We start from the raw sequence: 22761 nt of genomic DNA, 5'->3' as shown, positions 1-22761 counted from the left end.
GCGGCATGGCGGGAAGATAAGCTTAATAAGGCCATCCTAGAAAACGACATTATGGGAAGGAATACACTTCCCCCACCCACGCTTTTCTGGACTGGTGCTTACATGGACTGGTCAGAGTACCCCAATGGCCTAGCTGACATGACTGGATACTGGGCCGAGATGAGGATATTCGGCGGCATCGTTCTCTTCGATCGAGGTGAAAGTGAAAATGAGGTAGGTTCAGGCACACTACAATACATGAGCACGTTGGTGAACGATGGGCCTAAACCTGTTCTAGTGCAACGGCATATACATACACAATCAGCGTTATACCACTATGGCGCCGCCAACAGAAGCACAGTTCAACAACATCATCGAATTCCTCACATCAGAGAGCCCGGACCATGAACAAAGTCCCCTGCCAATCGAAGTCACCTCGGAAAATAAATGGCGGTGGGACCCATATGATGCGAGGACGAGATACCACATCTTCAAACATCGTCATGACATCCCAACAGGTCCCCGCCCCCGCCGTAAGGATGTGATCACAGAGGATACCTGGCCAGAAATTACCGCCTATTATCAGCTTGCAGAAAAAGACCTCGAAGACACACCCAATGACGAGAAAGCAAGAGAAGCAGCAAAAGACGAGATTGCAATGACCCTGTCTCCTAACTCGAGATTATGGGAAACGTTGAGGGAGCGGATCAAAAGGCTTCAACCTGACGAGAAGAGACAGGGGAGGCCGCCGTATTTTTTTGATCCCTGACTGTCTGCGTATGGAGTGAGAAGACAGCTTTCTACAGAAAGAAAGTTCGGCAGTAATTCCTTCGCTTTCTCGCATCCGAAATGTGCAGGGCTGACACAAACAAACTAAGAAAGTCGGACTTATTTGTTCCAAAAGCCATGTCAAGGCATGTATGTCCCTTCGAGAATATACCTGCAGCTGAGCGGCTTCTTTACAAACTTAAAATCTCGTTGACATTCGAATTGAATCATATGTGCATGGTATAAGTTGTCCCACACCGTATGAAGGCGCCATGCATGTCCTCGGGCGTATACGGAATAGAAGCGAAACCACATAAGTTGTCCCAGTGCAGTCATGGCCCATGTTAGGGGATGCATTACGAAGTGATGACAAAGTCACGGTTCTCTTCACCTGTCTTGCTCATTCTGGAGAACATGAGCCTGGACAAAAACAAATCGCGGTCTAGGTGGTCAAGGTAATGGGAAAGGATATTGTCCGTATCACTACCGCCTCGACGATTGACAAGACATCCAGGGTAGATCCGGAGATCTTTCAAGTGATAGAGCACTGTGACTACTAGAACCTTGTCGTTGAGAGTGTGGCTTTGTGTGATCTGATGACCTAGTCGACTCTAAGAGATGGCTCCAGGCCAGTGTAGCAGGCTGATGGACCACCTCAAACGCATGAGACATCAAGAGACCAAAACTGTGATGGATAGATGAAGAAGAAAATTGGTGCGACAAGGCGGCTGCATGCTTCGATATGTGAGGCCTCAAGTGCTACTGGATCGTTCGCCTTACGACGCTTCTTCTTTTTGTTTTCGTGATCTACGCTAGCCAGAGATCCATAAATAAAATGCACTCGTACGGTACATCCTCACAGCTTGGCCTGGCCGTCCTGGGGCACCTTGACGACAACCTTGCCCCAGGTTTCCCTGCTTCCTAGAGCCTCAAGGGCCGCCGGTATGCTCTCGAGGCCCACAAACTCCTTGTCTGTGAACTCGGTGCCCCTGAACTTGCCATCCTCGATCAGCTGCAGGATCTCCTTCCACACCCTCACCTCCGTCTCAGACTCCATCTTCGAGTACATGCCCCAGTGGATGCCCACGATGGAGATATTCTTCAGCAGGACCTTGTTCATGGCAACCTTCTCGATCGCGCCGGCCGCGAACCCAATCACGAGGATCCGGCCGTTCCACGCGATGCACTTGGTGCTCTTGTCAACCATGCCGACCGGGTCGTACACGATGTCCACCCCGCGGCCCTTGGGCGTGAGCTTCTTGACGATCTCGGGCCACTTGTCGTCCTTGTAGTCCACGACGTGGTCCGCGCCGAACTGCCTGGCGACCTCGAGCTTCCGCTTCGTCCCCGCCGTGGCGATGACCGTCGCCCCGAACGCCTTGGCCACCTGCACGGCCGCGAGGCCCACGCCGCCCGCCGCGGCGTGCACCAGCACCCAGTCGCCCTTCTTGACGCCCGCGCGCACCACCAGCGCCCCGTAGCTCGTGGGCGCCGTCACGAAGAGGCCCGCCGCCTCCGTCGACGACCACCCCTTGGGCTGCGGGCGCAGGGCCGCCTCGGACGCGGTGGCCTGCGTGGCGTATGCGCCCTGCGCGGCGCCGAACACGCGCGAGCCGACCGGGTACTTCGGGTTGGGGACGGCGGACGGCGTGGAGAGGACCGTGCCGGCGAACTCCATGCCTGCTGTCCAGGGGAAGGGGGGCTGGTGTTGGTATTTGCCCTGGACCTGCAGGATGTCGAAGAAGTTGGTGGCGGCCGCCTCGACCCTGATCAGGTACTCATTGGGGCCTGGCTTGGGGTCTGGAAGCGTGGTCACTTTCAGATCGTCAAGTTTCTAGTGTCAAGGTCAGCAGGTCTGTTTAGAATACAGATGCTTCTGCATGTGAGACGACATCTGCCGTGCGCCCACGCACCTTGACATATTGTGACACTTGTATTCCCCTCATCGTGGCGGTCGAAAGGACAGTGGATGCCGATATCTAACAGAAGGATTACTAGGGCCGGGGAATTCGAGACTTATACGGATAAATACGGATAGGCGATGGAGATATTGTACAAGCTGGGGCTGAGGTGAACTGAGATGAACGGAGATAGACGAAGTGAGAAATGCCAGATGGGGGATTTGAGGCAATCCGGGGTGCTGGGGTAACAAGGTGTCAGGGTGTGGAGAGCCGAGGCTCTTTTGACGATTGACAGGGATCACGCAGATCAGTGTCGTCGGTGCCGTGCTGTCAATAGTGCTTCCGCCAAGGCAATTAATTCAGTGTCCCGGGTGCAGCGAAGATGACCTCTGATGTGCCCATGGTATGAGGCACCCCGAAACAATAATGTGCTGCAAATGGCGCGCCTGGAACTGCATTCTAAATCCTCGGTGCTGACCCGAGTGTATCGACCAGATCAAACTAATGGCCGGTCAGCATGAACAAGTGACTATGTTGGAATAGAACCAGTAAAGGGGATGCTCGTGACAACACCAGTCTTACGGACGGATCATTTGCTTGCCAAATATGTTGCGCCTCGAAGTTTAGGCTCATTGGTGTCGAAATCTTTGTCAATAAAGTCATTATTCTGGTAATTTGACGCCACCCCTTCCGATGCTACATGAATGTATGTGCAGTTAAAGTGTTGATGCAGCCTTGTTCGCTCCGTCATCCTTCCTATGAGGACACGGCTTGCACCTCAGGCCCCGTGGCCGTGGCCGAGCATACGCTGTGGTCTGCCCTCGTGTCCGCATGGAATATGGCGCTCCCTGCAAATCCCTTAAGAGGCAACCCTCTTGCTGAGCCGGCAATTCCTGTCGCGTTTGAACAGGGCGTCTGATGATCGGCCTCCCTCCTCCCGCAAGACGGCCAGGGCAGTGGAGCACTCGCTTCTCGAATGGGACTCGCCATTTCGAAGGGTCATCTCCGTGACTGTGATCACAAGAATCAATCCGTCGACTCATATGGTTTCGTCCTTGAGCCTCGTCATGCTGAACTCTGGCAACCTCATGGTGGGGTACAGAAGTCCACCGGGAGACTGCCTCGCCCGCCTCGCCTTCTCGATCGCCTTCTCCTCCGCGACCGATTCCCTCTCGGCCTCATCGTCAAGCATGGTTCCCTGCAGACTCAAGTATGTGTAGTCACCCGTGGACCCACTCGAGAAGTTCTTGATGCGGAAATAGATCTTGCCCGTGACCTTCTGGCCGTTTCGGTCCAGCCAGTAGCCGGAGCTCCGCAGCTGGGGAGTCTCCTCGGCCTTCTTTCCCTCCTCGCCTTCAGCGGGCTGCTCCTGTCCCTCGACAAAGGGATCCTCCTCGGCGGCGACCGGCTCGGGCTCCTCCTCCTCCTCCTCCGGCTGGTCCACCCACGTCCAACCCTTCGGCAGGCTCCGCCTCGATATGCTAGCGTTGAACTTGTCGAAGCACACGACGCCGATGTGGCCCTCGCTCTGCAGGTTGATCTCGCCCTCCATCCAGGCGCCCCGCGACGGGATGAACAGGTGCAGCTCGGCCGTCAACCACGCGAAGGGGGGCGCGTAGCACTCGACCGATTCTAGTACCACCGGCGTGTCATCCGTCGGTGGGTTTCTCGCGTCTGCGCGCTGGGGCTGCTCCGAGAGGTTGACATTCTTGTAGGCCAGCAGCACGCCTTTGAACTTGGGCGAGTACCGGTTCAGCATGGGGTCGAGGTACTCGCGCGCCGTCTTGGTCAGGGGCTCGTCGAACGCCGCCGGCCAGATTGGGATGCGCTGCGAGAATGTCTGCGTGAAGAAGGGGTACTGTTTCGGGTCCGGAACAAAGGTCTCGAATGCCTCGTCTTTCCGCTCTGCGTGCGCTGTCGTCTCCTCGGGCGCAGCTGTGGACTTGTGATGTTTGCTCTTCTTTTCTTTCTTATCTGAGCTCTTGTGTTTCTTGTGCTTCTTTTCAGGCGAGGCAGCTGGCTCAGCGTCGGCGCCTGCGGTCTCCTCTGTTCTCTGTTTCCTCTTCTTTTCCTTGTGCTTCCTCTTCTCTTTCTTGGGCGTCTCGGTCGCTTTTGATTCCTGGTCAATGTCCATCTTTTCGCCCTGTTCCTCGTGCCGATGCTTGCGCTTCGACTTCTTGTGGCGCTTTTCTTCGTGGTCTGAGTCCATTTCGGCAGACATAATATCAATTGATTGGAGCCCTGGTTTGGGTGGTGTCGCAAGTAGAAATGAGCCCCAGTTCTGGCAGGCTCGACGTTCACGTAAAACGCATCTCCAAACTTTTTTCTTTTTGCCGGCGATTGAGCTCCCAGGGCGCCCAGCCAGGCCCCACATCAGTGCACACCGCCCAGCTGTAAGTGGCCTATTTACGACTTCACCCCTGCAGAGGTACCTAGGTACTTGCATTACGCATTTCTAAATGGTTTCCAGCTGAGACCGCTGGCGCTCGCAAATACTCAAATATGAGAAGCACAGCACAAAGTTTTAACACAATTGCACCGTCATGATATGATGGTTAACGAGTCTTGAGTAGCATATTGCCAATGGCATGGCTGGATTTCCAACATATATAGCCTGGAAGTATAGTATGGCAAGGAGAACCGTTCGGTGCTTGGCCTGTCTTCTTGGTCGGTGCACGATGTGCGGTCGCACTGTTAGATCCGTGTTGAACACCATGGCTTGTGCTGTCAAACGGCCTTGCGTGTCATCTGAGGCGGCACAATTCCCAGCCGTAGCAACTGGCTGGACTTATCGTTGGCCCGGCAGAGCTGGAGTATCTGCTCGGATGCACACCCATCTCTTGGTTTCCGTCCCTTGACATCGGCGCCTTTCAGATCATTCGCCAAAGGCAGGATGGCCTTGCAGCCTCACCGCCCACCATATGTCACTGCCAGCGGGTTGGTCGTAGTGATAGGATCATTCAACATCCCTCTGCGTTGTCTTCAACCGCCCTCGGCTTTCGTGCGCTTTTCCTTGTCCTGCCTTCGTTTTCGCCTCGCCTCTTTCCTGGCTCGGCGCTCTTCTTTCGTTTCGGATTCTGCACGCTTTGTCGAACTCTTCTTCGACTCTTTTTTGGACTTGCTCTTTGCCGCCTTCTTGGCCAGCTTCTTGGCTTCCTTCTCGGCCTTCCCTCTCTTCTTTTCTGCCCTCCTGGCTCTGCGCTCCTCCTTGGTCTCTTTCCTTACTGGGACGGCTTCTGCCTCGGGTGTCGCATCCGTCGAATCGCCCTCCGATTTCCATGTCAACGAGCCTTCTAGCATCCCGCCGCTGACAAAACATGCATAGAGAGCATTCGCGCCCTTGTATTTTCCCGCGCCGGCCGTCAGGAGGCTGTCCAGCTTGGTGTTCTTCTTGGTCTGCACGATGCTGGTCTTGTTGGAGGTGTCGAGACTCTTCAATTGCTCGTCGAAGGCGTTCAACCACCACTGGTCGCTTGTGACATGGTTCTTCCGGCCGATACCTAGCGTGTTGTCTTTCCGCGACGCAAGAATGGGCTTCGACAGACCGATTGAGTCGTCGGATTTGTGCAGAGAATGGCCGGAGCCCCGCCAGCCCTGGGATGTGAGGAGGGCGCGGGCGTCCATTTCGGCGGATCCAAGGATTTTCGTAGTACAGGGAGGGGCGTACTGTATTTATATCATTGTGTTGAAACTGTAGGAATTATCATGTCGACGGCTGGTGGGCTGGCTGTGTGCAGAATGCTGCGTGCGAAGAATTTCAGAGGCGCGCCAAGGGACCCTTGGACTTGGAAAAGATTGGGTGGGGACCTCGGGGCCGGGCGCGGCGTTACGTAAGCCAACAGGACCAAGACGATGCCGACCTTGGAATTTGGAACCTCATCCACCTAACAAGCATTATTATTGTGACTGGGCGCAGACATATTCTGAGTTTGTTTCGCATGTTTCTTCAACGACTATAACACCCGTATCCAAAGGATTACAATGCACAATACCAGCATCAAGAGTCAACCTTCAAGACCCCCCAGCCGGTCGACGTTCAGAGCATCGGTCCACTACCGGTACTGCACGTTCAACAATGTCATCAGGGCTCAAGATGTCTAATACCGGACCACCAATTTGACGGGAACCTTGCCCTGATGGCCAGACCGATCCATGGAGACGTGTTGTTCACAAAACCTGCTGTGCTCACATACCGGTCTTGACAATGTGAACGCCACTGACGATCACATCGATCCTGCTGCCTGCCAGACGAACGACGAAATACGGGACTCTCCGGAGCTAGGGCCGCCCTGGGCCACCGCAGGCCAGAGTCCAATGCAAGAGTCCGACGAGATCGTGTCCTGGCTGCCTGATTACGCCTCCCAAGGCCTCCGAGTTGTAGTTGGACGGGAGGAAGCGGGATCTGGTGTGCTGTTCTGGGATTCGATTCCTTCAGCAAGGCGGGTGGCACACACAGCGCCAAAACCCTTAATGCCTGATCCTTCTCACCAGGAACTGGTTTTTACACCGTCGTGAGAGCTGCACGATGATGCATGGCCATGCCACTGGGCTGTTCAGCTGCCTGCCTGTATATATTACCATGCAGCTGTGCTGTGATCTCATTTGCCGCCGCTGGTGTTCACTTGGTCGGTTCACATGCAGGACGGTGATCATCTTATTTTGCCTGGGCATTGCTTACCCTTTAAGACCCGGTCTCGCCCTCGTGTCGAGTTGATATGAGAGATGTCTCTGAAGATGCAGATGGGGGCATTTGTGCTACTACCGATAATGTTCACTGCGCATGGAATTCCCAAGACACATCCATGGACCGAGAAACCAGGCCTGCAGAAAGCGAGGGGGCTTCGTTTGAGATGACTGCTGCAGGTGTTGACATCGGACATCAACATCGCAGGTACTCGGCTCTGCAAATACACGAAGATGATGGGGACGAGCTCGCCGTCGACGATATTCGCGTGCAGGCTCCCGACAACCTGTCGTCGCCTCCATCTTATCACCTGCTAAGTCACGGTCAAAATGGCACCACCAAGACAGGCCCGGGCGCGTCCACGCACGAGACCGCGACTCCAGACGATGATACAGAAAGTTACAAACAGCACCACGATGGCGGCGACAGAAGGCAAATGCCGCCGAGGACACTCACTCCTTTAACAAACCACCAGATCGCCCTGCTCATCTTCGAGCTGCTTGCGGTGGTGGCTGCGATCGTCGCGGGCATCAAAGGGCTAGTCATGTTGCCGCAACTAAACATCTTTTCTGTGCCGCCCATGACCCAGGACTGCGGAGGTTACAGCGTACCTGCTGTAGAACGGGGCTTCTACATTAATCTGCAGGTTGCTCAAAAGTTGTCTTTTACCCGGGCGAAATTGCTTGACCTGGCATGGGACACGGTGGTCGGGCAGGGTGGTCGGTTCCTCCACGCTTTTGTTCTCTACCAGGTCGCGGCGTCACAGCTGGCTTGGATGATGGAGTACTCATTGGTGCCGTACTACTTCCAGCTTGACATCCTCTTCTCGACGGCTTCTCTCTCGGCTCTGTGGTCCACTCTACGATTCCTGGGCACGAAGCGACCCGCTCGCGCCGTCTTCTCGGCAGTGTGGTTCCTCCTCGCCATCGTGTACGTCCTCGCTTTTTCGTCCATCTGGGGCGCTGCGACGGGATACCTGAGCCCCAGTAGGCCTGCGTACATGATGGAGGATAATTCATATGTCACCTTCGACTCGGACAATCTTAACGTATGCATCACTGTTGACAGTGAGAGGCTCAACGGGACTGTGCCGGCTATTGTGCAAGGACCAAAACTGAGCAGTTGTTTGGACGACTTTGGGAAACTTGGTGATATCATTGGCAAAGATGATCATAGAATATCCGGCGGCTACGTCGGCTACGGCAGCTTTCCCACATGCGATCTCACGAACAGCACGGAAGAATGGTTAAATATCATTGCTTGTAGGATTCTTTCCGAAACGAAGCCGTCGCCAGGTTTTGAATTGACGCCATCATAGATTCCAGAACCGCATTGACTATCCAGTCCTTCTACACCGGGGCAAATTCATCTTTCATGAACGAAAGCACAGATTTCAACCTTTGGGGGTACAGGTCTTATTCCGACTTCTCTCGTGTCACAGGTGTTGATGTGCGCACCGAGAATCGCCCCGGGCGGTATGGTTACACGTTGACGGGCGGCAAGTCAACCGGCGGAAGGTCCGCAGTGCCGGGACTGTACCGCCAGTTCACCGGCTTCCAGTTCGCGGGCGCGGGCCAGGAAGTCACGAACCCGGACACGCCGTGGTTCAATGTCACTTTCGAGCTGGACCCGTCGATCAGGGTGAAGACTTATAACAGAAGCAGCGTCTGGGAACTACTCAATTATCCCCTAAACCCGGTGCCCTATAACTCGACACTGTGGTGGAAGGGCTCGGCGATCCCGCTTGAGGCGCCGTTCTTGAACTTCCCCGCGCGAGCGGAAGAATGCGGTTGGTACGGGGTCGACGGGCTGTGTGTCTGCTACCAGGGCACACCGCTTATGGCTGACTTCCAAGATCCCAACAACCTGATCTGTATCAGCGAGGAGGGTTACGTGTGGGGTTTCTCGAGAGTGATCACGCTCATCGGCCTTATCCTCGAGGTCTGCTGGATCATAGGCTGCTTTGGGATGTGGCTCGATGTGCACATCAACAGCAACCTGTTTCGGATGAACCGGCGGGGCTCCGGGGTGGTGCGGAACATCCTCGATATTGCGGGCGCAATACAGACCGACCTGGGCCGTGACACGGGAGCGTATGGGAATAGCGCCCTGCTGAGGGAGCTGGAGAAACTGCCACCGGTGGCGTATGAAGTTGTCGATGAAGGTCAGCAGGGTCGGATCTCTATAGCCTCGATGTCGGGGGCGAGGAGACGGGGGCCTGGCCTCCAGGCTGGCAAGTTGTACGCATAAGAGAGCTCGGGTGCAGCCCCGAGCCCGTCAGCCCGATGAATCAGACAACAAACAAGTAGAAAGCGAGCGTCGCGCACACGTATGGCATCCGTCGCCCTGACCTGAATCGCGACTTCCCCGGACTGAGCAGAAAGGGGCCATTGCCGTTTTAGGAGAGATGTTCAGCAGAGGCAAATGGAAGATATGCATGGTCCCACAGGGTTGCGCAGCACAAGGGCCTCAATGTTCAACAAGTCAGCAAACCAGTCAGCAAACCAGTCAGCCAGCGGAGAGTGTGAGAGTCCGAAGGCAAGACACACCACAAACTGGGCCTCACCCGGCCGGGGTTTGGGCTGAGGCCGGCCGGGTGATGACGACCGCCGCCGGTCTAAAACCTCAAAGGGGGGCTGAAGGGTCTGTCTGACGGGCCAAGCCACATATCCGAGGCCTGTCTTTGTGTCTCTCCCGAGATGGGAGGCACTGCCGCATGTGATGCGCGCCTTATTAACTGGCTTGTTTTTTTTTATTTGCTTGTTTGCTACTTGGCGTACATGTAAGTGAGCAAGTCAAGTGCCGGTGGAGGGTATCGTCATGTGCTGTACTGTGATGGCTTGCGTGTCGTCGGTCAGTCAGTCACAAGCAGTCCGCCACCAAACTCTAACAAGAGCACACAACTAACTCTGGCAGCCATCACGATGAGGTGGCCAGCAGCCTCGGGATATCACAGCGGCCGTCTGCAGGTGCACGAGGCGGGAGAGGCGCTGCGGGCTGCATTGGAGTGTGCACTGGGCTGTTCTGGGTCACATTAGCCCCGTTTGGCTAGGGGTGGAGTGGGATTGGGTAAATTGAGCCCGGCAATGCGGCTTACAACCTCGGAAGGGCGGCTGGGTGGGCTGGCAGGCTGGGCTCAGCCCGCTACAGCCTACAGCCTTGAGCTGTGCAGTCTAGTCTGCAGTGCGGCAATGCAGGGGAGTGGTGGGTTGACCTGCCCAACCTGCCAACCCGGGCTAGGACCAGGGGCTCAGGGAGCCTTGGGGCATGACGCCGTTCCCGTCGCGGCCGATGCGAAGGCCCCCAGGGAGATCTGCATGGGCCGAATACAGCCAGGCTCCTGCGCGCCAAAGTTTCTGAAACTGCCGAGAAGGTTTCTCGTTCCCTCCTTGTGTCCTTCTCGACAGGCTAGAGAATGGCTGTGTGATCTCATCGCGCCGCACAACGCATGATGTCGTTTCTGAGGTCGAACTCTGTCCACTGGGCCTGACGACCACCACGATGCCGGCTCATTATACGCAGCAGTGCACTTCACATGTTGCTATTATATCTATTATATCCACACCTCGCTGAGGGATCCCGAGGCCGCAGTTGAGCCATCCTTGTAATCTTGTACCGAGTACGTCCTACTGAGATCCCAAGGTGAGATGTGGAAGTGCGGCTGGGCCTCATCAGCGCCGAGCCTTCTCTTTCTGTTCATCTCATCTCGTCTGATGTTTAGAATCCTTTCCCGCGTTGGACGCGGTGCCACCGCCTCTGTGCTCACTCGGGTATTGCCCACCAATTGCGTCACAGATACACACAGCAGTTTTTTGTTCTATTGTTCCAGTGCTGGCCTTTCATCCCACTCTGGTCCAAGCCTCGTACATCTCGTACCGCCATGCGCGCTAAGAAAAGAACTACTACGACACACGCCAGGCAGGCCCCAAGTTCGCCATGCATGCAACCTCTGATCCGAGAAACCCGGGCTGGCCACAAGAGCAGCAGCCCTCGAACCAGCCCAAACTGACTACGCCTCCTGCTTCTTACGCTTTCTTACCCTGACTCTGCCTTCCAACTGCATGCAGGTCAGACATCTGACCCCCCCCCCCCCCATCCTGCCCCCAGTCTGTCACATCCCATCTCTGCCGTACATTTGCCTCCTATTTTCTTTTTTTGTTCTTCTAACTTTATTATTGTTACTATTGTCATAAGCAATAAGTATGCTGCCATAGGCCCTTGGCCACCTCATTCCTCTCGGGCCTTTCCTCTCTCTATCCATACCCACATCTGAACTTGACCTCATACTGTCTCCACTCATCTTACATCATGGCACCGACCTCAACACACCTGGTCGCGTGCCTCGTATCGGCCACGTCCCTCTCACTCACAGCCGCCAATTCCATCCCACTACGTGAGAGGGCTCTTCTCGACGTCGCCAGGGCCCTTCCGAACGCTGTCAGTGGTGGATATGCCCCTGCCGTTGTCGACTGTCCATCATCGCGTCCCACAATCCGTAGTGCTGCAACCCTCAGCAAGGATGAGACCGACTGGCTCGCCAAGCGGCGTCCAGCCACTGTCCAGCCCATGGCTGACTTCATCGGCCGAGTTGGAATCGATGGCTTCGATGGCTCAGGGTATATCAACAACCTCAGCGATAACACATCAGCCCTGCCAAATATCGGAATTGCCGTGAGCGGAGGAGGCTACCGTGCATTGATGAATGGGGCAGGTTTTATCGCCGCCGCAGACGACAGGACGCCGGGCACCACCGACGCTGGAGGTATTGGTGGTCTGTTGCAGGCGGCCACTTATGTGGCAGGACTCTCTGGCGGCGGGTGGTTGGTTGGTTCTCTCTACAGCAACAACTTCTCAACGGTGGTGGATCTGATGGAGGGCAGCTCCGAGTCTGCCGTCTGGGACTTCGAGAACAGCATATTCGAGGGCCCCGATGAGGGCATGGCCGTCATCAACACCGTCAGCTACTGGGGCGACGTCCGCGACGCCGTCTCCAGCAAGGCCGACGCCGGCTTCCAGACCTCGATCACCGACTACTGGGGCCGCGCCTTGTCCTACCAGCTCATCAATGCCGCCGACGGCGGCCCGGCCTATACCTGGAGCTCATTCGCCGAGGATGAGCAGCTGACCAGCGGCTCCATCCCTATGCCTATGATAGTTGCCGACGGGAGGGACCCTGGGGTTTCTATTGTCAGTTTGAACGCGACTAATTATGAGATCAACCCCTGGGAGATGGGAACCTTTGACCCAACAGTCTTTGGGTTCGCACCCACCAAGTATCTGGCCTCTAACTTCTCCGGTGGAGAGGTCCCAAGCGGTGGCAGTTGTGTACAGGGCTTTGACAATGCCGGATACATGATGGGTACCAGTTCATCTCTGTTCAACACATTCTTAACCACGAATATTACCGAGTACACGGGTGTGCCACAGTTCGTAGCCGACGCCTTCACGTCCTTGCTGACGCCCGTTGGGTAAGTCTGAACTGTTGTAAAGGCCCATCCCATGCGGTGGCTCGCCTCGCTAACGACAGTCACAGCAACAGTAACAACGACATTGCACAATGGGTACCCAACCCCTTCCAGGGCTGGAACAACGCCACCAACGCCAACGCCGACCAGCTAGAGCTCGGCCTCGTCGACGGTGGTGAGGATCTGCAGAACATCCCCATCAACCCCCTCCTCCAGCCCATCCGAGCAGTCGACGTCATCTTCGCCATCGACAGCAGCGCAGACACGCAGTACAACTGGCCCAACGCGACCGCCCTGCGCGCAACCTACGAGCGCAGCCTGAGCCCCATCTCAAACGGCACCCTCTTCCCGCCCGTCCCAGACGCCAACACCTTCATCAACCTGGGGCTCAACAACCGCCCGACCTTCTTCGGCTGCGACCCCGCCAACTTCACCCTGTCCGAGGGCCAGGTCGTGCCCCCGCTGGTCGTCTACATCCCCAACGCCCCCTACACCGCCGCCTCCAACGTCTCGACCTTCGACCCGAGCTACACCCGCCAGGAGAAGTTCGACATCATCACCAACGGGCTCAACGCCGCCTCCCAGAGCAACGGAACCATCAACGCCGAGTGGCCCGCCTGCGTCGCCTGCGCCGTCCTCAAGCGCAGCCTCGACCGCACCGGCACCGCCATCCCGTCCACCTGCGACAACTGCTTCGGCCGGTACTGCTGGAACGGCACGCTCGACACCAGTGAGCCTCCCCCGTACGAGCCTGCCTTCGCCAGCGGCGATGCCAGCGCCGGTTCTAACGCTGGCGCCAGGGCTGGGCCTACCACCTCGTGGGTCCTGGCGGCTGGTGTTGTTGCTGGTGCCTTGCTCCTGCTGTAGACGCGGTGATGCGTACGATGGATTGCGGGTACGTCCCGTCTACAAAGTCACGCGATGCCTTGGCTTTCATCGGCTTCAGGCTACGAATGGGATGATGGGATGATATAATGGCCGCGCACAATGCGCCAGGGATTTTCCTTACTCAGTCATAATACGTCACACGTGATGAAGGGCATGTTTTATTGCATGGTTTTAGAATGATGAGAGACTGGTTTACATCCGTCTTATATAGATGTACCACTTGCAAGGCGTTGGGGGCAGGTCTTGGAAACCCATGGGATGATTTCTGGGCCACATTTATCACATGGTGTTGGAAAGGTGTACTACCTAATACTCATGCATTTACACAATGACATCTGAAGTACACTCTGTGCTTGGACACGCATCCACCGTGGAGACCCTGTACGTAGGCTACAGCAGAGAAGCGTGTAAAAAGCTGCACAAGTGCCGAGACTGAGCACTTCGTCGTCCCATGTGCTTGGCTGTGAAGCACAGCCTCGTCTGCACCCCCTGCAGAATCGGCCAGAGCGTGTGTGATGTGTAAGTTTAGCACTGGCTGGCCTTCAATGCAACTGAAGGTTTGCACCAGGACGGCAAAAGACGGCCGGGGGGGGGTGTGACCAGCCTTCCCAGGGTTCCGCCTCAGGTTTTCTTGTCAGCAAAGAATCCAAAGACCCAGATTCAGAAGCATCTACAAATATACAACTTCACAAAACCGTCAAGCAATGAGCATTGTATGCCCATCCTTCCGAGCTATCGATGCCAAGGAAACGACGGGGGCTGATTTGAAGAAATGCCCGGGTACTTTGGGGCTTGCGGCGTGACGTCGCAATACCCATGGATAGGAAAGAAAAACCGAAATGAGATTTTAGGTTCTTGAGACACGTGTTGTTTCGGCATTGATGAACTCATTTTCAGCACTCGAGTGTCTCAACGGCCACGGCCGCATTTCTGCGCTGACAGGACTGTTAAACAGATGCTCGCCGAAGCGTCATGGTAAACTATACTGGCCCTCTTGATAAAACATACATATCATTTGCTGATGGCCTTTCTGAAAGTGGGTATCTGGCCCGGTGGATATATCAGAGTTTTCGAAGAAAGACATCCCAAGACCCCGAGTGGTTTCGTTTCTAATCCCCATGCATATAAAATGTATATGGCGCCTTCATACAGTGTCCAAAGGCCCGAGCAATGAAGGTCCAATACTTCCTTCCATCTTGGATGCCCGACTGGAGGGTTGCTATTTCAATACAAGATCAGAACTTCAAGCCTGACACTGGATTCTACTGCAGGAATTACAGGAACGTCCAGATATACTCTGCAAGTCCATTGAAAGTCTACATGTATTGACAGCACATTTCTCGACCTTGTTGGACTAAGCCCCAACCTCGGTGGAGGGAATTCTGTGCAAGTACCCTTCGACTTCAATGCAGCAACCTTCCAGGTCGCGTGGGGGACTGTGTTGTTTAAAAAAGAGGCCGACGAAGCTGAATTTATAGCTCTGACTGATCGGTTTTATGACCTTGGGCTGTCGCACATTTAAATGAACAAGATATGACCATTAAACATGATATTTGGTTGAAGCTTTGCTATAGGTTTCCTTCTTTCTGTTTTGCCAATCTCAATTTAAACGCTGGAGGTCTTAGGTCGATGTTTGTTTGTCTTTTATCCTAACCATAAGGGCCCAGTCGCTGCTGATTTCAGCCAATATCAAAGGATTAGACAGCCTCAAATTGTTTACTAGAGGCAAGGTAGAGGCGCCCACCACGGGGGGAAGCTAGAGCAACAGGAGCAAGGTAGATTTGCGGCATATAGATTGTTTCATACTTTGTTGACATACTTCTAAGTCTGACACATTCACTCACGGCATGCCGTTTATAATTGGAGGTCTCCAGCTCCCTTTCTGCCGCAACGGCCGAGCGATTCCGGCGCTGTGACGCCAATGCACAGCGCCAATGAGCATCGATGGAAGCAGCCAGCAAGGCGGGCAAGATGATTTGCTTGAGGAGCAAGAGGAGGAAGAGGCTGGGGAGGAGGAGGACCAGGAGGAGGAGGAGGACCAGGAGGAGGAGGAAGTTTTTCCAGGGCACAAACCTCCAAAGATCTCGGCTGGGGTCGTCGACCTGGACCACAATTTTATTCTGCGGCGTCTCCCAATGTCCAGCGTGATTCCGGCGTCGGTGTGCGAGCCAGCGACACCGCATCACAGCTCCAAACCAATTGACGAGCAGGATCCCATGGACAATCGCCAGTGCAAGACTGACGCGCCAGCAGTGGGCCGTTTTGGAACGTCGAACCAAACCGCAACCATGCCCAAGAAGAAGCGTTCCCGCAAGTCTGGCAAGGACGCCGAGGAGGGTAAGTTCTGGAACTCCTTTTCAGCGCTTGTTGCTTGGCGCTCGCCATTCTGATATCGCTTTTCAGAGGATCCGGCGGCCACTTTCAGGGTTCCTATGGCGGGGGCCGCAAAGCGTCAAGGGTCACACAAACAAGTGGGACGATGTGACCACCTTTACACTTACAGTACCATCACTAGTGGTTTAAACACTCTAATTATATGGTATCAACAACCGGTCGCATCCATTTGACTGAATGACACTTTTTACTAAGGTTGCCTGATTACCTGGACTGCGGCTCGCGGTGCCATGTGCGCGGTGCATTCCACGCCAGCCGTGAAGAGTTGTTGGCCAGGGTCTCGAGAGAACATTTGAAGACATTCAGAGGGGCGCGCTCTTCGTCCTGCTGCTCGTCGTGTCCATCGTCCAACGAAAACCATTCACCCAACACTTGAATAACGGCGCGGCCCCATCGGTACATCTCCCCCGTGGGCCAGCCAGCTGAGTATGCGTGGATCGGCCCAACTGCGGTGGCCAAGTCTCCTCTGCGCGTCCTCTGGACCGGTACCAAAATCGATTCAATTCACGACTTCTATTGAGAAATGGTTTATAGAGTAGTTCCCACTACGAAAACTGTGTCCCCCTCTTCCACTGAGGATGCTTGGCTGGTTGACTGTGATAGCAATATTCAATGTTGTCAAGTCAGCCAGGCGAGCACTAGCCAAATTCACCATGTTCTTTAGCCTGTCTATTTCCCTGCCCAACTTACCAAACCTCCTCGTCATGTTTGTACTATTAGCAATAGTCTTGGCCTTGCTCTTGAACATCCTGTCTGGGCACCCTCCGAATTCGACGTGTCTAGAGCCCCTCCCTTTTCTTCCAACCAGCACCCTTGACCATCAAGAGTCTCACATAGGCTGAAGCACTTCGTGTTTTCATCTAGTAGTATTGATACTACTCTGTTGTCTACGCTGACAGTTTCTATGCTACCCACCCATTTTTGGATGTGACTGGCATGCTCCGTAGCTAGATCACAGGCCTGCATAGAACATCACATACTACACTACGACTCTAATACTAACACACCTCAAAAGTCTGTATGGTGTTAAACCAAAACCCTAATAACCTGCATACCTCTAATTTAATTATCGGATGTTATTCTGTGTACCATTTTCCCGGGGACCCCTCCCCCCAGAAAAAGAACAGTCAGTCAGGCAATCTCCTAGGAGACTGGCCATCCTTGAGGAGGTTACGCTCACCGAGTCAAACGTGCTCCACATATAACCCACCACACCACTAAACCAAGCACATACGGCCATAGATACAGGAAAATACGGGATCCCGTCCGCTCTCCCTTAGTCAAGTCTGTAATCGCTGGATTAGTAGTTGGGTCGGTGACGACCAGCGAATACCCGGTGCTGTATGTTTTTGTCTCCATTTTTGCTCCTCCGCCTGCTGGGTCTCGGTCCTTTGGAGGGATGTCAGATACCACAGCCGTGTAGCAGACACCCAAGCAGAGCTCATGACAGGTAACAGGTAATCCCACACAAGGAGTCGGTCGACGGTGGAAAACTGACGTGTTTATTCCAAGGACGCAATATCCCACCCCTTCCTGAAGTCCTTAATCCCTATTGACAACAATGGTATACATCGAAGGTACCATACTCCATGCGACCCTAAGTCTTGGCATCCTGATACTCCTTGCTCCCACGCTTTGCCCTTTGGTGCTCCAAGGTTATTTCCCAACCTGGTGGCTGGGCCCTTCCCCCATCTTGTTCGTCGACCCAACAACCGCAAGAGCACCCACAACAAAAAGACAAGAAAAAGAAGAACCAGACCTGATATAATGAATTCAACCCCATAAAACACAACCGAGTGCACTGACTGAGCCAAGTTTAAACATGACTCTGGACAAGCCCATCAATGACCGACCAACATTGTAGACATCTATGACTCCCTCGCGGCGTCAACGCCGTCGTCAAGACGGTGCCCCTTAGCCTTGTCTGTGCGTCGCAAGGCTGAGGCCATGTTATCGGCATCGTATTCTTTCCAAGCGCTGGGTCTTGAGTGCTTACCACCGTATGAAGGCGCCATGTATGTCCTCGGACGTATACGGAATAGAAGCGAAACCACATTGTAGACATCTACCAGCTGACCTCAGCGCCGCTCAATCCTAACGTCCCTGACCCCGTCAGGCATCAGACGCACCCAGTCCGCCCAGGTTTCCATGTCCGGTTCCCTGTCGAGACGGACGGTAAGGCTGACCTGTGACCCGGGTGTAGAAGATGACGCATTGCTCTCGACGCTGGGCGGCCTGCTGCGACGTAGCGGTCCCAGGAGGATCGAGGGCAGGATTTTGCTTTCGGAGATCTGCACATGTTGCGGCGTGGGCATGCTGCGGAGGAAGTCGTGGCTGGGTTCCAGTTCCTGGACGACTTGGGGGTACACGGCGAGGAGGCGCGCGTGCAGGTCGGCGGCAGATATGGGCGGCATGCGCGCGGCCTGGCTCCGCAACTCCTTGCTCAGTGCATGTGTGAATGCCCGGCGTCCCAGCTGGCCGCTTGGATGCTGCTCGAACGATCCCGCCGCGAGGAACTCTATCATGCCCTGGCGTCTTGCGGACCCGGGAACACCAAAATATTTCGAGTCCATGATGACGATCGTGTCCGCAACCGCCTGCTCAAGCTGGAGCTGGACGGCGGCCCATCGAATAACGCAGGGTTGCCCTGTCTGCGTAGAACTGTAAATGATTTGGTTAGCTTCACACGCCTGGTACTAAACTGTGAACCAAAGAACTTTGCAACATCTCTCGCAGGGAGCCACCGCATGTGACAGTCGTGCCAACAGGAAAGCTCGCTTGTTGGGTCAAAGATCAATCCACGAAGTCCCTCCAAGCGAGGTTGTCTCCCCACAGTATTAGGTGCTCTCATAGAACGTGCCGAAAAGCAAGGGAAGACGCTTGGTACAGAAAAAGGCTTGAAACGGTGGGCGCAGCTTCTGGGGATAGTAGAGCAGGCGACGTGTTGTCGACGGGGCCAAAAGACCTTGGACATACCTGGTGAGAACCATGGCGCGATTGACGTCCAGCTGCGTGCGGCCGCTGTAATAGAATATCTTCAAGGCGTCGCGGTGGTCATTCGTGCCCATGAATTGGTCGATCCTCCTCGACAACTTTCTACACACCCACTCGGGCTCGTCAGCCTGAGCTGGTATAACATCCATCTCCACCGTATAGTGGTAGTGGATGTCGAGAACAGATCGTAACTCTTCCACACTCTGCTTCACTGCCACGTCCTCTTCGTCCTCCCACCTGAGTAGTAGGACATGTACAGCGCTGTATCGGCCGCGATTGGGATTGACTATTATATCCGAGGCCTGGCCTTGTGGGCTCGGTCTGGCCGCGTCGGAGCCGGGTAAGGAAATTGCTGCCACCTGGGCAGCACGCTCCAGACGAGGCCCGGACGGCAACGGGGTTCTAGATGTCCTCCCGTTAGCTTCGGTAGGCGATGTGTGGGCCGTTTGTTGACTCGGAGGCGACTGGTCAAGTTGCATGCCTTGGGGCTCGTGGGTGTAGTTGCCGTTGCTGTTGCCGTTGACCGGCTGGAAACCAGAACTCATGGCAAAAGGTTCTTGGAGGTCCTGGCTGTTTGATCTGTACTTCTTCTCGAGTTCTTCCCAGGACGCGCGCGATTGGTGATGCAGTGGATTACACTAGAAATATCAGAATCAGCAATTAGAATCTGCAGGGCTTTGCTTGAAAACGAAGGCCGAAACAGAGTAGGCAAGCGGCCTAGGGCCTGGTTTTGATTGCCTCTTGTCATCAACCTGTCCTTCACCCCTGCCCAGGCTCGGTGGACAGAGGGAAACGCGCAAGTTGTGGGCAAGAACAACACCCAACACTCGCGAAGGCAACCTCTTGCTTCCCTACTCATCCGCGCTCAAGAAATGGACAAATCGGCAGGACCTCGACCGGCAGGCGAAGAGCAAGTTTCCAACAACACACATGCGGATCCAGTTTGATTCGAACAATACAGCAGGGGTTGCCCGTAACACGGATTCGTACTCACAGCGACACGTCGCCTTCGGCAGTCCGCGCAAGCACCCATCCTCCTTATTATGGCCGCTCTCTGCCGCTGCTCGGGAGTCAACGGCCCGGTGCGTCTCCTATTAGCTCGTTTGTTGTGGGAGGAGTCGGAACCGCTGACGGGGAAGACCCCTTGGGAGGCCTGGTTGGTAGGTGAGAACCCGGGGAGGTTGTAGCCGTTACTCGTCGTCTCAGCAGATGGAGCCCTCGACTGGCTCGCATTCTCGTCGGCTGCAGAAGCAGTTGAATACGTCTCCATCCGGCGTGGCGGCGACACGGACTGGGCCCGGCCGGTAGGCAAAGCTTCTCGTGTCCTGTCGGGCCCAAAATCCCCGCCGTCATCGTCGCCGACAGTGGCAGCGCTGGGGCTCCTCATGGCTGTATTTGCTGCGTGCATGCTGTACTGGCTCGAGCGAGGCTCGTCTGGTCGAGGACCGCTACCTGGCGGGGCTTCGGCCAGGCTGGGGGCTTGGTGCATGCTTCGACTGGATCCTCCACCACGATCGCCGCTGTCACTGCTGATGACACTGTTGATGTCCATGTTGCTCGCCACTGCACTTCTGTTGTCATAGGCGCCGGTTCCATAGCTCGATGTTGACGCCGATGCCATTCGAAGGTCTCCCTGGGCCTCGAGTTCACAGCATCACATGGGAACGAGGGGAAGAGCAGGGGAGGCGGAGGTGCTTCCTCGGGACGGTCGAGATATACCAGTCGTCGGGTGCCGAGTCCACGTTGACCGGACTTGGGAGGCTGAGCATGAAGTACTCGTCTCGTAGTCGAGCTATAATCAAGCTTCCGCACCTAGCCAGCGACCGACCCAGGTAGTCCAGGAGCACGGACAGCTACGATTGACCTAGGTGTAGAACCGAGACAAGAGTACCAAAGCAAAGCATGCAAGCCCTGTTAATGGGACGGGACGCAGTACCTAGGTAGTCACTCGTGTCCTCGGAGTTGTCTCGTGTGGGCGCGGTCCCTTGGATTAGGCTGGCACCACGAGAGCACCGGGGGACCCTTAATGGTAAGAACCTGGGTTGCACGGACAATATGTCTGTCCCCAACGCTGCCTACAGTCAGTCGAGTTTGTGTATCGACTTGATGTGGGGCTCGACGAGTGTGCTCGATCTGGTCGCCTCTTGGTGTGCTGATCAGTGATGCCTACTTGGTTTAAGGTTGCTGGATTAAGTTCAGAAGAATAATGAGACGAGATGATCGTCGAAGATCAGAACAAGGGCAGGGTATGCAAGACATGCGACAGGGCGCCGTAAGGTATTTGCAACAATCCGGAAAGAAGAGAGCAGTATAGGCAGGGGCGAAGCTGTTCCAAGCCCGCCGAGCTGTGTGTGTGATGTGTGATGTGTGATGGGTGTGGGTGTGGGTGTGGGCGTAGGGTTTAGTGCACAAGGGAACGTATGTACGGAGTACAGTACAATATCAACAAGCAGGAGGCATGGAAAGAGCAAGCGTCGAAACGGGAGCAGGAGAAGGAGCGACGTCAGGACTGGCCGGGGATAAAAAGAGGGTACATTGCGACCGGGACGGTTAGGGCGCGGCCGTGTGAGGAGGAGAGAGGCAGAGGGAGGGAGAAAATTCGAACACAGACAGATTCAGTCTGTCGATGGCCCAGCGGAGACCCGACAAGCCGAGGACGGAGAGGGGCCCTGGGATCTGAGGGGCTCGCAACGGAAGACGGGTCCGGGGGAAGCTGGGATGGTGGAGGCCAGGCATTGCATTGAGGCCCAGAGAGACGGTCACAGTGGACGGTGATGCGGAACGGAGGGTCAGAGCATGGCATGGCAGGGCAGGGCAGGGCAGAGCATGGCATGGCATGGCAAGGGCAGGGCCCAGGATAGGGCAAGGCAAGCCAGACAAGGCAAGTCAAGGCAAGGCAGAGGCAAAGGTATTCATTCTACTGTACTACAGTACCCAGGCAGGCCAAGGAAGGCAAGTCGAGGTCTATCTCTATCTACTGTGCTGTGCGGCATAGCACTCGGTAAGTCAAAGACAAGACAAGACATGTCAGGCCCGGACAGGTCAGGTCGGGTGGGTGGGGCAGGCGCGCCATGGGCCCTCCGTCTGTGAAGTCGGGACGGGATAGCTTGAGCAGCCCAAGGGTGGTTATCCCTTGCTCGTCAAAATCTGTGTCACAGTAGCCTAATAAGAAAGACCTTTCAGGGGTAAGCCGAGATGGGACGGAGACAGAACCGTGTGCCGGCCACGGAGGGATTTCTAGTGCAGTGCTGCCCGGGCGCGGTCCAAAAGCGGGCGTAGTGTGCAGGTTGCGGTGCAGTACTCGGTACAGCAAAGTGCAGTGGTTGACGAGGGGTCTGGACGAGTCCACCCACGCCCGCAGCAGTGCCCAGGCAAGCCCGGTCGTGGTGTATACATATGCGTAGGTACCTGCAGTGCTGGCCGCCGGCTCCCAGTGCAACAGGTCAGGCCATGCAAGTATGTGCGGAGTATCCATAATAATGACCCTCAAGGATGGAGAGCATGTTGGCAGCTGGTGGGGCGGCTGAGAGAGGAGGGAGAGATTCTGCCCCGCGGCAGCAGCAAGCAGGCTCATCCATCACCACCACCACCACCACCATGGGCGGCGGCACAGGGACAGCAGCACCGGCGGCAGCAGCAGCGTCCCGAGGTCGGCACCAGCACCAGCACCAGCACCAGCACAAGCAAG

General features: G+C 55.4%; 6 protein-coding genes across 6 annotated transcripts; 3 read left to right on the top strand and 3 right to left on the bottom strand.

Annotated features, from left to right (window-relative positions):
- Window positions 1-3687: 3687 nt before the first annotated feature.
- KVR01_010210 (DNA-directed RNA polymerase I subunit RPA43) lies at window positions 3688-4869 on the bottom strand (the record flags this gene model as incomplete). The annotated part of the gene is made up of 1 exon (XM_044790562.1): window positions 3688-4869. One exon carries the CDS (start codon window positions 4867-4869, stop codon window positions 3688-3690), a length of 1182 nt encoding a protein of 393 aa, XP_044640369.1.
- A 761-nt stretch (window positions 4870-5630) lies between these two features.
- On the bottom strand, window positions 5631-6272 carry KVR01_010413 (uncharacterized protein; the record flags this gene model as incomplete). The annotated part of the gene is made up of 1 exon (XM_044784905.1): window positions 5631-6272. The coding sequence occupies one exon, from the start codon at window positions 6270-6272 to the stop codon at window positions 5631-5633; it is 642 nt and encodes a 213-aa protein (XP_044640572.1).
- Window positions 6273-7363: 1091 nt separating this feature from the next.
- On the top strand, window positions 7364-9582 carry KVR01_010656 (uncharacterized protein; the record flags this gene model as incomplete). The annotated part of the gene is made up of 2 exons (XM_044788162.1): window positions 7364-8594; window positions 8651-9582. The coding sequence occupies 2 exons, from the start codon at window positions 7364-7366 to the stop codon at window positions 9580-9582; spliced, it is 2163 nt and encodes a 720-aa protein (XP_044640815.1).
- Window positions 9583-11640: 2058 nt separating this feature from the next.
- KVR01_010524 (uncharacterized protein) lies at window positions 11641-13664 on the top strand (the record flags this gene model as incomplete). The annotated part of the gene is made up of 2 exons (XM_044781482.1): window positions 11641-12800; window positions 12866-13664. The coding sequence occupies 2 exons, from the start codon at window positions 11641-11643 to the stop codon at window positions 13662-13664; spliced, it is 1959 nt and encodes a 652-aa protein (XP_044640683.1).
- Window positions 13665-15619: 1955 nt separating this feature from the next.
- KVR01_010296 (uncharacterized protein) lies at window positions 15620-16252 on the top strand (the record flags this gene model as incomplete). Its single annotated transcript, XM_044782440.1, has 2 exons — window positions 15620-16022; window positions 16089-16252. 2 exons carry the CDS (start codon window positions 15620-15622, stop codon window positions 16250-16252), a joined length of 567 nt encoding a protein of 188 aa, XP_044640455.1.
- A 1306-nt stretch (window positions 16253-17558) lies between these two features.
- On the bottom strand, window positions 17559-22013 carry KVR01_010147 (uncharacterized protein). The gene is made up of 3 exons (XM_044788739.1): window positions 20068-22013; window positions 19056-19711; window positions 17559-18740 (listed from the first exon to the last, which is right to left on the bottom strand). Exons 1-3 carry the CDS (start codon window positions 20692-20694, stop codon window positions 18158-18160), a joined length of 1866 nt encoding a protein of 621 aa, XP_044640306.1. The 5' UTR covers window positions 20695-22013; the 3' UTR covers window positions 17559-18157.
- Window positions 22014-22761: the final 748 nt, after the last annotated feature.

Source organism: Diaporthe batatas, assembly GCF_019321695.1.
Source record: "Diaporthe batatas strain CRI 302-4 chromosome Unknown Contig00013, whole genome shotgun sequence".
NCBI classification, from domain to species: Eukaryota; Fungi; Ascomycota; class Sordariomycetes; order Diaporthales; family Diaporthaceae; genus Diaporthe; species Diaporthe batatas.
Note: the sequence above shows the minus strand (reverse complement) of the source record. Positions and strands in the feature narration are given on the sequence as shown.